The sequence below is a fragment of the Macaca thibetana genome, chromosome 2 (assembly GCF_024542745.1).
Source record: "Macaca thibetana thibetana isolate TM-01 chromosome 2, ASM2454274v1, whole genome shotgun sequence".
Classification (NCBI taxonomy): domain Eukaryota; kingdom Metazoa; phylum Chordata; class Mammalia; order Primates; family Cercopithecidae; genus Macaca; species Macaca thibetana.
Window position 1 is genome coordinate 137,050,370 of NC_065579.1, and position 14,060 is coordinate 137,064,429.

General features: G+C 36.4%; 1 protein-coding gene across 1 annotated transcript in view; it reads left to right on the forward strand.

The window, feature by feature from the left end:
• Positions 1-14,060, forward strand: part of GRM7 (glutamate metabotropic receptor 7) — a 912,442-nt gene that overhangs the window by 607,408 nt on the left and 290,974 nt on the right. Inside the window, exon 6 of the mRNA XM_050778591.1 lies at positions 9,646-9,846. Coding sequence (XP_050634548.1) covers positions 9,646-9,846 — 201 coding nt within the window. The remainder of the gene's footprint in view (positions 1-9,645; positions 9,847-14,060) is intronic.

A 14,060-nucleotide genomic window follows, 5' to 3' on the forward strand; every position in this document is an offset into this window, starting at 1 on the left:
ATATCCAGGAATTGAACTCATCTCTGCAGCAAGCAGACCTAATAGACATCTATAGAACTCTCCACCCCAAATCAACAGAATATACATTCTTCTCAGCACCACAGCGTACTTACTCCAAAATCGACCACGTAATTGGAAGTAAAGCACTCCTCAGCAAATGTACAAGAACAGAAATTATAACAAACTGTCTCTCAGACCACAGTGCAATCAAACTAGAACTCAGGACTAAGAAACTCAATCAAAACCGCTCAACTACATGGAAACTGAACAACCTGCTCCTGAATGACTACTGGGTACATAACAAAATGAAGGCAGAAATAAAGATGTTCTTTGAAACCAATGAGAACAAAGATACAACATACCAGAATCTCTGGGACACATTTAAAGCAGTGTGTAGAGGGAAATTTATAGCACTAAATGCCCACAAGAGAAAGCAGGAAAGATCTAAAATTGACACTCTAACATCGCAATTAAAAGAACTAGAGAAGCAAGAGCAAACACATTCGAAAGCTAGCAGAAGGCAAGAAATAACTAAGATCAGAGCAGAACTGAAGGAGATAGAGACACAAAAACTCTCCAAAAAATCAATGAATCCAGGAGTTGGTTTTTTGAAAAGATCAACAAAATTGACAGACCACTAGCAAGACTAATAAAGAAGAAAAGAGAGAAGAATCAAATCGATGCAATTAAAAATGATAAAGGTGATATCACCACCGACCCCACAGAAATACAAACTACCATCAGAGAATACTATAAACACCTCTACGCAAATAAACTGGAAAATCTAGAAGAAATGGATAATTTCCTGGACACTTACACTCTTCCAAGACTAAACCAGGAAGAAGTTGAATCCCTGAATAGACCAATAGCAGGCTCTGAAATTGAGGCAATAATTAATAGCCTACCAACCAAAAAAAGTCCAGGACCAGATGGATTCACAGCTGAATTCTACCAGAGGTACAAGGAGGAGTTGGTACCATTCCTTCTGAAACTATTCCAATCAATAGAAAAAGAGGGAATCCTCCCTAACTCATTTTATGAGGCCAACATCATCCTGATACCAAAGCCTGGCAGAGACACAACAAAAAAAGAGAATTTTAGACCAATATCCCTGATGAACATCGATGCAAAAATCCTCAATAAAATACTGGCAAACCGGATTTCAGCAGCACATCAAAAAGCTTATCCACCATGATCAAGTGGGCTTCATCCCTGGGATGCAAGGCTGGTTCAACATTCGCAAATCAATAAACATAATCCAGCATATAAACAGAACCAAAGACAAGAACCACATGATTATCTCAATAGATGCAGAAAAGGCTTTTGACAAAATTCAACAGCCCTTCATGCTAAAAACGCTCAATAAATTCGGTATTGATGGAACGTACCTCAAAATAATAAGAGCTATTTATGACAAACCCACAGCCAATATCATACTGAATGGGCAAAAACTGGAAAAATTCCCTTTGAAAACTGGCACAAGACAGGGATGCCCTCTCTCACCACTCCTATTCAACATAGTGTTGGAAGTTCTGGCTAGGGCAATTAGGCAAGAGAAAGAAATCAAGGGTATTCAGTTAGGAAAAGAAGAAGTCAAATTGTCCCTGTTTGCAGATGACATGATTGTATATTTAGAAAACCCCATTGTCTCAGCCCAAAATCTCTCCTTAAGCTGATAAGCAACTTCAGCAAAGTCTCAGGATACAAAATTAATGTGCAAAAATCACAAGCATTCTTACACACCAGTAACAGACAAACAGAGAGCCAAATCAGCAATGAACTTCCATTCACAATTGCTTCAAAGAGAATAAAATACCTAGGAATCCAACTGACAAGGGATGTAAAGGACCTCTTCAAGGAGAACTACAAACCACTGCTCAGTGAAATCAAAGAGGACACAAACAAATGGAAGAACATACCATGCTCATGGATAGGAAGAATCAATATCGTGAAAATGGCCATACTGCCCAAGGTAATTTATAGATTCAATGCCATCCCCATCAAGCTACCAATGAGTTTCTTCACAGAATTGGAAAAAACTGCTTTAAAGTTCATATGGAACCAAAAAAGAGCCCGCATCTCCAAGACAATCCTAAGTCAAAAGAACAAAGCTGGAGGCATCACGCTACCTGACTTCAAACTATACTACAAGGCTACAGTAACCAAAACAGCATGGTACTGGTACCTAAACAGAGATATAGACCAATGGAACAGAACAGAGTCCTCAGAAACAATACCACACATCTACAGCCATCTGATCTTTGACAAACCTGAGAGAAACAAGAAATGGGGGAATGATTCCCTATTTAATAAATGGTGCTGGGAAAATTGGCTAGCCATAAGTAGAAAGCTGAAACTGGATCCTTTCCTTACTCCTTACACGAAAATTAATTCAAGATGGATTAGAGACTTAAATGTTAGACCTAGTACCATAAAAATCCTAGAGGAAAACCTAGGTAGTACCATTCAGGACATAGGCATGGGCAAAGACTTCATGTCTAAAACACCAAAAGCAATGGCAGCAAAAGCCAAAATTGACAAATGGGATCTCATTAAACTAAAGAGCTTCTGCACAGCAAAAGAAACTACCATCAGAGTGAACAGGCAACCTACAGAATGGGAGAAAATTTTTGCAATCTACTCATCTGACAAAGGGCTAATATCCAGAACCTACAAAGAACTCCAACAAATTTACAAGAAAAAAACAAACCACCCCATCAAAAAGTGGGCAAAGGATATGAACAGACATTTCTCAAAAGAAGACATTCATACAGCCAACAGACACATGAAAAAATGCTCATCATCACTGGCCATCAGAGAAATGCAAATCAAAACCACAATGAGATACCATCTCACACCAGTTAGAATGGCGATCATTAAAAAGTCAGGAAACAACAGGTGCTGGAGAGGATGTGGAGAAATAGGAACACTTTTACACTGTTGGTGGGATCGTAAACTAGTTCAACCATTATGGAAAACAGTATGGCGATTCCTCAAGGATCTAGAACTAGATGTACCATATGACCCAGCCATCCCATTACTGGGTATATACCCAAAGGATTATAAATTATGCTGCTATAAAGACACATGCACACGTATGTTTATTGCAGCACTATTCACAATAGCAAAGACTTGGAATCAACCCAAATGTCCATCAGTGACAGAGTGGATTAAGAAAATGTGGCACATACACACCATGGAATACTATGCAGCCATCAAAAAGGATGAGTTTGTGTCCTTTGTAGGGACATGGATGCAGCTGGAAACCATCATTCTTAGCAAACTATCACAAGAACAGAAAACCAAACACCGCATGTTCTCACTCATAGGTGGGGACTGAACAATGAGATCACTTGGACTCAGGAAGGGGAACATCACACACCGGGGCCTATCATGGGGAGGGTGGAGGGGGGAGGGATTGCATTGGGAGTTATACCTGATGTAAATGACGAGTTGATGGGTGCAGCACACCAACATGGCACAAGTATACATATGTAACAAACCTGCACGTTATGCACATGTACCCTACAACTTAAAGTATAATAATAATAAATAAATTTAAAAAAAAAATAGAAATATGTCCTGACTCTCTTTTCAAAGCTCTTGTAATATATTCAATTACTATTTATTAAGGCATTTATCATTTACAATAAATCCAAACGGTAATATTTAAGTTAATTATATGCTGTTACTACTCAGGACTTCATCCTCAAGAAATATTTAAGTTTGAGGCTTTACATTCAATAAAATTATGTAATGCAAAGTCTAAAAGCACTGCCAGCACAAGGGTACACAGCTTCAGATCAGAGTTTCCAAAGAAATCACTTCAATTAATATTTGAAATAAAAATTTCAGTTATTCATTGCCTTAAAAACACACGAGGAGCCTTATGCCAGTTGTTCAAATCTGCTGAATCTTTCTAGCATCTGTGTGTCTCAGTGTACATTAGTAAACATCTTTGATTTGTTTTCTCACCTAACCATAACTCCATCTCTCTTTCTTTTGGTTTTCCTTTTGAAACATGAGATTTTTTTGGTTTTTTTTTTTTTTTTTTTTTTGAGACAGATTCTCATTCTGTAGCCCAGGCTGAAGTGCAGTGGCACAATCTCAGCTCACTGCAGCCTCTGCCTCCTGGGTTCAAGGCAATTCTCCTGTTTCAGCCTCTTGAGTAACTGTGATTTCAGGCACGCGCCACCAGCCCGGCTAATTTTTGTATTTTTGGCACAGATGGGGTTTTGCCATGTTGGCCAGGCTGGTCTCGAACTCCTGACCTCAGGTGATCCGCCCACTTCGGCCTCCCAAAGTGCTGGGATTACTGGCTACCGTGCCTGGCCAGGATTTTTTTTTTTTTAATTAACAATTTCAAATCCATTATATCTTTCATTTTCCATATCTTTTTTATCTTAATAATTTGCTGATACATTTTATCTAAGGCATATGTTCTGAGGAAGCAGTAAGCTGAAATGGGCAAATTAAACAGGTATTTCAAAGAAAAGATCTTCCCCATGGCATGACCGTTAGAAATTCTGAAAGTGAAAGAATTTATGGGTTATTCTTATGTAATGCAACTGACAATTAATTCAACAGAAGGTTAAAAGAGTGTGCCTTTTAAAGATAAATACTGGACTCTTTGGGCAAAAGTAATAACAGAGGAGAAAATCAGGAGACTTGAAAAGGTAAGCTTTGCATACCAGAGAGGAAAAAGATAATGCTTCAGAGTTCTCATTTTATCTAAACTGCAGACTCTTTCCTAGAAAACGTTATGAAAAGGACGAACTTCCTCCAAATAAAGAATATAATAATGTCTCATTAAATCACAGAGATCAAAACAATGTCCTGTTAATGAGCATTAATTGAAAAAAAGCTGCTTTTTCTTTGGTCCACTTCAAGCTATGTTTTTGAAAATATTTCTTAACACTGTATTTCAGTGTGTGTGTGGGTGTGTTTAATGCTAGTCCCTTAGAATTTTGTAAATGGGTATATGAATAAGAAGTGTTGTAGTTAAATAAACCTGGAAAATATTGACGATCAAGCTTTAGTAAGTGGCTGAACCATTTCATGTATTACTTGGAAGACCTAGTGGAGGGTGATTTCAAGCTTGGCTAACTCACAGTTCAGTTGCATTTTCACTTCCCTATCAAGTATTTACCCTGTTGTCGTGGTTTGCTATCATTTCTTCAGGACTACAAAATAACTAGAGTAGTTGCAGGGTGTGTGGACAGGGTGCGGTGTGGGAGATTTTTGATACAATTGACTAATCTCTTCATAAGAATAAATAAACTTTCTCAGAAGTTCTCCAGCAAACTCTTTCTTTATATCTCATTGGCTAGAATTGTATCCTATCCCATGTTCCTACAGCAGTCCTTGCAGAGGAGATTGGATTGGCTTCGACAAATCAGGATTAACTCAGTGAAAAGTCCAGAAATCTCACTCCCATTGGTGGCCTCCGATATCTGAACAGAATCAGATTTCCGTTGGGAGACAAGGAGTAGGGATGGTATATGAGCAGTCAAAGACTCTGAGATTGGCAAATAATTGTGACTGCCATACTAAGGAAAATAAAGCTTAAATCCTGTTTATGAAACATAAACTTGTCACTTCTGATTTTGTTGATATAAGGCTACATTTTCAAGTCCTATTAGCTCCAAAGACAAATTTAATGCATAAGTCTTCTCAGAGCCTTTAATACGTTAACATACCTGGAGACTCTCTGAGAAAGGGATAAAGCCTGCAATGTTTCACAGATAATAAAATATTTTATTATGTAAAATAATGCAATTATTTTTCAAGGCATTCTTTCCAGGATGATTGTCTTTATTAGTATAGTTTGGAAATGGCTCCCCTCAATTATTAGTCTGAACCTATTTCATAGTGTATATTTTATAATGGTCAAAATGCCTCCAAGATTGCCTTTTCTAAGTTCTATAAAAAATAAGAGAAATTTATAAAGTAGCAGGTTATAAAATTAATACTAAAAATGAATAGCCTTATAAAATAAATATAGTAAAATGGTAATATTAGAATTTAGTTAGTGGGTTCACTCTAAAGTTCTTTTAACCTTGCTCTATGTTTGAAATTTTTCATAACAGAAGGTTGGAAAACAGTAAAACAGCCACAACGTAGCAAAGAGTAGCTTTTATATATACGATGAAATACCAATAAAACGATTCATGAAAAATAACACCACACTTATAATAGCAAAAATGAATAAAACATCGTGGCTAACTTTGCAAGAAACATTCAAAACCTGTATGAGAAAACTTTAAACACTATTGGGAGAAGCAAAACTAGACTTGAGCAAATGAAGGTACAGATAGGAAGATTCAACCTCAGCAAGGCTTCTGTTCTAGGCGAGTTTATTTTTAAATACAACGAAAACCCGATAAATGGACCACCACGTTGCTAGATTTTCTTTCTGAAGATAATGGTTAATAAATTTTATTGGAGGAAATAAATTATTCAGAAAAATCTTTAAAAATCAACAAATCTGGCACAGAGGGGCTTGCTGTATCAGTTATTAAAATATGTTATAAAGCCTTTATAAGTGAAACTCTGGTTTGGTGCATGGATAGAGAAAGTAAACCATGAAACAGATTTTAAAAATCCGTAAAGGGACCCAGTCACGTGGAAATTTAACATATAGTAAAGGCAGAACCTCAAATCAGCAAGAGAAGGTGAACTGTCATATATTGCAATAACTGCATAGCTATATGGTAAAAGATAAAATTTTGATTAGTTTCTCACATTGCATAACAAAATACATTCCAAGTGTGTCAAATATTTAACTTAAAAAATTATATGAGTACTAAGAGAAAACGTGGATGAAAACTTCTGTACTCTGGAAGTGGGCTCATTTTTTCTAACCATGATTCAAAATCCAGATGTATTAAGAGAAAACTAAATCAATACATTTTATTAGAAAAAAAGAATAAATTTTTATTTGAAAAAAGATACCTAATAGAGGTAAAAGAATAATGACAAACTGGGAAAAATATTTGCAACTTAATCTCAAAGAGTTAATATATCTAATTAATTTTAAATACAGAAGAAAATGGCCAGTAATTTTTTATCAGAATTGACTTGTTTATGAACAGTTTACAAAAACAAGAAACAAGTTGCATCTTTCCTTATGAAAGAAACTCAATTTCCTTTATAACAAGAAAAATGCAAATAAAAACACAATGGGGTAGCATTTCTCACGTACCTGATTGACGCAAATTAAAGTTCAACAGCATACTCTGTTGCTGAGGTTGCAGAGAAACAAACATTTTCATCCATTGCTGGTGGGACGGCAAAATGATGCAATCCTTTTAGAGTGCAATTTGCCAATATATATATAAAAAAAATACACATGAATTTACCCTTTGACAAAGCTCCTCTACTTCTCAAAATTCTTCCCCAAAATACTCAGGCAAAAACTGAAAAACACATACAGGTATATGCAGAAGGCTGTTCTATACTTTTCAGACTATTAGACATGATTGTTATTCTAAGAGTGTTATCTGTATATTATGGGATAAAGCAAATGAATAATCGTAGCGATATCATTGAGAACCAAGATTTTCCTTATGAGAGAAAGGAAGTAGAGATTTAAGAGTGTCAAGGTTAAGCAAAAACTCTGTAGTCCTGAATATGAATGGGAAGTAGCTGCATAAATTCATGATAAATTTTATCTTTTTTAAAAAAAATCCTATACTATATACACTGAAAAACCCTAGATCCCGTGACAGGCAGTGAGCATAAAGTTGATTTGGTATTTAAATGAGATACATATAAAACACAGCTCTCTGGCATATGAGATATTAATGGTGCTCTGAAATGGAAAAATACAAATTCAAGTAAATTTGGGAAATTCTAAATTTCCCTCTTGGAGACTACATTTTATGTATAATGTTAAATGTTCTGGAAAAGTCTCTCCGTGAAGAAACCTAAAACTTTTTAGCACAGTGGCTGTTGGGAAACCTTCGTGTGTTTTGCAGGAAAAGGGGTTGAGGTTGTAGAGCTCTTATTGTTTCTTCACTACACAAATGTGCCATAGAAAACAATTTGGAAAATACTGATGTGAAAGTGAAATGCAATTTGTGGATAATTATTCTTCATAGAGGGACAGAGGTCTGGAGAGAGCTGCTGGTGTCATGTACTTAATGAATGCATGATTTAATGCAACAAGTGTTATTTAATATCTGCTAGATGCTAAATGCTATGTTCAATGGTGGGGATCCAAGGGTAAAAACAAGAAAAATGTCTTGGACACCTGGTAGAGCATTAAAATATGATTCTATTGACAATGCTATAAGCAAGTTTTGAAATGTTTTATGGGAATGTTGAATTGCAATTGAGTGCCTCAGTGTGACAAACAGTTGGGAATTAAGTATGATGGTGGAAGCAAAGAGGAAGGATCTCCCTGGCAAAGTAAACAGCATGAGGAAAGATAGTTTAACAGCAACAATAGTCACACCTATGTGGAAGAGTAAAGGAAAATACCCGGGAGGCAGAGCTTGCAGTGAGCTGAGATCTGGCCACTGCACTCCAGCCTGGGCGACAGAGCGAGACTCCGTCTCAAAAAAAATAAAAAAAAAAAAAGAAAAGGAAAATAAATGTGAGAGGGTAGGCAGGGCCCAGGTAATGAGAAGAATGTGGGCTTTGGGGTCTGACAAGCCTGGGCCATCATCATTGCTCTACTTGTAAATGACCTTTGGAAGGTGATTTAATCTCTATAAGGCTCAGTTTTCCCATCAGTATCATAAGGATAAAAAAAATTACCTCACAAAGTGATGATGACATAAAAATCCCACATCCACAGCTTTCAACACAGTGTGGGGACTTAGTCAATATCAGTTGTTACCATTATTAGGCAGATGGGAGCAAAATGATAAATATCCGCTGTTACCAGTAAAAGGGATCTGGATTTAATCTGTAGGCAGTAGAGAGCCATTGAAAGATTATTAGTGTGGGAATGGTGGGACTAACTTGATCGTTTGTAAAGGTGAATATGGAGGAATGAATGGATGAAAGGAGACATGAGCTTTGCACCTGATGGAAAATGGTAGGAGGCATAAATAGGCCATTGGTGGAGTGTTTGAAACTCTTCAGTATTTCACAGGTAGAACTGCTAGAATTTATTAGACTTACATATGTGAGAGCAGGGATTGTGAAAGAGAAGAGAAAGAAAACTGACATCAGTGTTTCTAGCCTGAGCATCTAAATCTCCAGTAATATTAACAATTGAGACAGGCGACAGTTGAGACGGTACAATAGGTATGTAGAAAGTAATGAGTTCAGGTGTGGAATTTAGTTTGTTTTCTGTCATTATCCATTTGGTCTTTCTAGAATAAGCAAGCTTTTCAGACTTGAGTGTGGCAACCCAGCTTCTAATCTCAAAGATCCTTTTATTCTAAGGGACCACTATATTTTGAATAGCAGGTAAGGTGTCACAAAGTAAAATACTACAAACTATTAGAGAAATCTAACGTGGTAGCTGGATATGGATACCAGCTGGCTATCACATGGTAGGCAAATGTGGCTTGAATTACTGTAGTTGTCGAAGCAGTGTTTTCTTTAAGCATAATTGAAAATTTACTTTTAAATTTAGACATTCTACTCAATGCCAATTTGTGTGTGTGTGTTTCTTGTTTTAATGTGCAGGACAGGAGAGAATTGGAAAAGATTCCAACTATGAGCAGGAGGGTAAAGTCCAGTTTGTGATTGACGCGGTCTATGCTATGGCTCATGCCCTTCACCACATGAACAAGGATCTCTGTGCTGACTACCGGGGTGTCTGTCCAGAGATGGAGCAAGCTGGAGGCAAGAAGTTGCTGAAGTATATCCGCAATGTTAACTTCAATGGTGAGTCTCCAAAAATCCATCCTTTTTGGAATCCTAAGTGTTGGCATTCTGTTTCATAAGTTTTAAATTTTTATTATGATTTGCTTTAAAATATGTGTCAAAACTTGCTTGATTATAAAACTTTAAATGACTGAATCAATGCATGAATGAGCAAATGAATGGAAGAATGAATTACAATATATTTGGGGGGTTATGGTTTGGTCTCGTTTTCTTGAAATAGAGATTTTTTTTTTTTTTTTGCACACAGCCAAATTCTTCTTTGGTGAATTCAGGTGGGTATGGGATAGAAGAGGAAGGGAAAGGAGCAGTTGCTGTAGGTACCTCTGAATATGGAAAAACTGAAGCCATTTTTCCTCTGCTCACATACCACAACAAGAATTCACATAGAAGACTTCCATGACCAAATGTCAGGGGAGAGGTTTCCCCCACACACCAAGCTAGCAATAAATTCTGCAATGGACATAAGCTGTGTGTCCTCTACTTCAATTCCTACATGATGTATCTGGCATGCTGTCAAGCCCCACAAGTTGGAGGCTTGGTTCCCAAGACTCCTCCCCTTGCCACTTCCAATGACAGTGGCAAACCCTAGGTTGCTTTGTCTGTGCTTCCAATGGGCTGGCTATAAACTGGAGTTTTGACAATCCTCTCATCAGGTTTGATTAATTTCCTAGAGCAACTCACAGAACTCAGTAAAACACTTACTTAAATCTATGACAAAGGGTATTTTAAAGGATACAAATAAACCTCCAGATGAAGAGATCCATAGGACAAGGTCTGAAGGGGTCCTGAGAGTGGGAGCTTCTGTCCCCATGGAGTTGGGGTGTGCTGGCCTCCCCTGCACGCGGATGAGTTATTGCTTACCTTCCTGTCAGGCTCCCTGTGTTCAGCTCTCTGAACTTTGTCCTCTTGGGCCTTTTATGAAGATTTCATTGAATAGGCATGATCGACAACCGTGAAGAAATGTGATTGGACACAAAGGATATACTCTAATACTAATAGGCTAAGCAGTGATACCCAGCAAGGCCTGTCTGTCCACATCTTTCTTGGTCTATCTGTGCAGCATTTTTTCCTCCAGGATATGGGACAGGACCGTTCTAAAATGAGGGTCTGATGGCCTGTTAACAGAAAGGTGGAGGAAGGTTAGTATCCTACCTTAGGTTGGTAGAAGGAGGGCAGGAGAAATTCGGAAAGAGAAATTGTTTTCTGAGGCCTAAAGTGCACCAACATTATAACAAAGGTTATGGTAATTATGAGCCGAGAACCATAAATGAAAAGCTACGCACACACACACACACTTATAAAGTAACATCAGAATACTCAAGTTAATAGAAGTAATGTTTGTAATTTGCCACATCAACCATATTTCAAGTTTTAAACTTATTTCTCAAAGTACAAAACTCTTTTATAAATTAATAGGTTACCTAAAATATGTGGGTAGAGATAGGTGAAAAAATGCGCCAATAGGATAAAAGGAATAGGAGGAAGCACACTCCGATAATATCTATTTGAATAGTCTCGACTCTTACATCTTAATGTTTCACATGCCAAGAATTAAATAAGTATACTTGAATGTATGAGCAATGCAACATTCAACACAGACAGTAACAAATTATCTTATAAATTACATAACTAAAGTGAAGGAGGGTGAGGAATAAATCATGAATGCAAGTAATTTTGGAAAATAGTATTTGACTATATAAGGCTGAAGACAAAAATAGCTGTACACGTTCATTGGACAATATCTAGTAAATCTGTGTTTTTTCCACAATTCTGAAGCTAATATATGTATATAATAAGACTGAGAAAATAATTATATATATTGTGAATAATGAGAGCCAGTTTTCTCATTATCTAAGATAGAAACCACCAATAAGGATTGAGGGAAATCTAGAATGAACCCTGTTGTGTTGGATTATAATATGTATGGTTTTTAATAAACATGCAATGGGTGAATATAGAAGTAAATTTTATATGTGTATTATATATACCAATTCTGCCTGGCTCTGTTCCCTGAGAGGGCCTGAGAGCAATGATACACAGGTAAAAATGAACACATCTAGCACACAGATATTATTTATAAATACCATTGTTAAATTAAAAAGGTAGAAGAACCCTTAAAGAATGGTTGGGACCATTCTTTAAGATCCTGGGGCAGGGAAAGCCCAAAATAAGCTTGAAGCATGCTGTGCCAGAATACAAGAAAATTCTCAAAAACTGAAGGGGTCATGTTGAAAGGGCACAGAAACCAAATTGGAAGAGATCCCATTGGCCAACTCTGGGATCCCAGTGGATTATAACTCATAAAATAACATAAGTAACCATGAGTCCATACTGATATCAATAAACTTGAACTAATTAAACAAATGCAAGAGAATAGGCAGCATGATGGAATAAAGTTAAGATGGAAATACAGAGTGGCCTTTTAGTAAAGACCTAAGTAGTAATTTTTTTAGGCAAGAATCATGGGATGCTAAAAGTATGGGGTTACGGTATGATGAGAAACAAGATATTTGCATAGCGTCAAAAGTACCTTCCATCAAGATATATATGAATAACCAAAAAGAAAATAGTAGCTCTGTAGTGAAGAAAACTGGGAGATAGCACGTAAAACAGGTGATCAAGGTGGACATCATCACTAATGAGACTTATGAACATTGTGTGTCTTTTGATACGATACAGTGGCACGATTACAGCATCACTTCTGAGGTTTTACTGTCGAAAAGTATACCTTAAACCTAATTTTAAGGAAACATCAAACAAATCCAAATTAAAAGATGTTTTATGAAATCACTGGCAAGTACTTTTCTAAAGTGCCCAGGAGAATAATAGATAAAGGAACTGTTTCTGACTCAAAGAGACCAAGGAAGTAGTACTATCAAATGTAATGTGGAAATATTGATTAATCCTATGCTAGAAAAAAACACTAATGGGAAGGTGGAGGAATTTTAATAACATTTGCGGATTAGTTTTAATAGTATTCTATCAGTGTTAATTTCCTGGTTTGGATATAGTATGGTTTTAAAAAACTCTTTACTTTTTTTCTCTTAATAACAACTCATTTAAAACCACAACATGGTATCAATCTTTCAGGAGTTACCTAGTATCTGAATGAAGAGGAGCCACATTCAATATGGGGATCAATAGTTTCCTAGTTTAGATGGAGAGAAAGAAGATCAACTACAAGTTATGTTATTTCTGTATTTTTTTCTTGATGTTACAGAATCTCCTAATATTTGTATAACCAATTTTCCCAGAGTCAAACAAATATAAATTTTATTTTTTTCAATCATCGTATTTTATATGCTGAGGTCAATTTCTGGATTTTTTATTCTGGTTCATGGATATGTGTGACCATTCTTACACTAGCGACAAAAATAAAATTTGTTTGGTAAGTTTTCTTGATGGTTCTTCCCTGATTCTTCTTTTAGAGAATGATTATAGACCCATTTTGTCAAGAGGGGATTGTCTATTGACAAGCCAAAATAGCTGAGCTATTCATAGGGCTTATGTGTATTAAGTGGTTATTGTGTGCCCGAAACTGCTAAACGTTTTATGCATTGGCTTATTTTATCTTTCAAACATCATAATGGTTTAGGATGCTATTTTTTTCTTTTTCTTTTTTTTTTTTTTTTTTTTTTTTTTTTTTTTACAGATAAGGAAACTGATTCATGGGGAACTTAAGAATTACGATGTTCAAATCCATACAGCTAGGTAGCGATGATGTTATACTTGAGACACAGGACGACTAAGTCCACAATCTGCTTCCTTGAATGTTATTCAATTTGCTGAGAGCAAGGGCTTCCTGCATCATTCCTGCTGCCTCCTCTTAGATCTGAGGTCGCATGGGAATTTCAGGAAGGGCTAATTTTTTCTCTTTTTTTTTTTGGTCATCATTGTAATCATACTCTATGGTCAACAAAATCTTCTTTCTCTGAGGATATCTTTTTCTTCCATATGATAGCTAAGAGACTTCTGGCTCCTAAGACACTGCAATACTCATGGATGACAAGGCTCAAAAGTTTTGTAAAGCAAAGAAACTGAGCTAAATTTAATCAGTGGGTCCTGTGTCACTTTAAGTGAGCAAAGATTAGAGGGGAAAAGAACTTGACATGTTTTACTCATTCAATTTTCTGACTTTTGGTTAAAAAATCAAATCTTAGAGAAAAAATATTTGTCCAAGACTCCATAGCTAGCAAAGGACAGAGACAGATCTA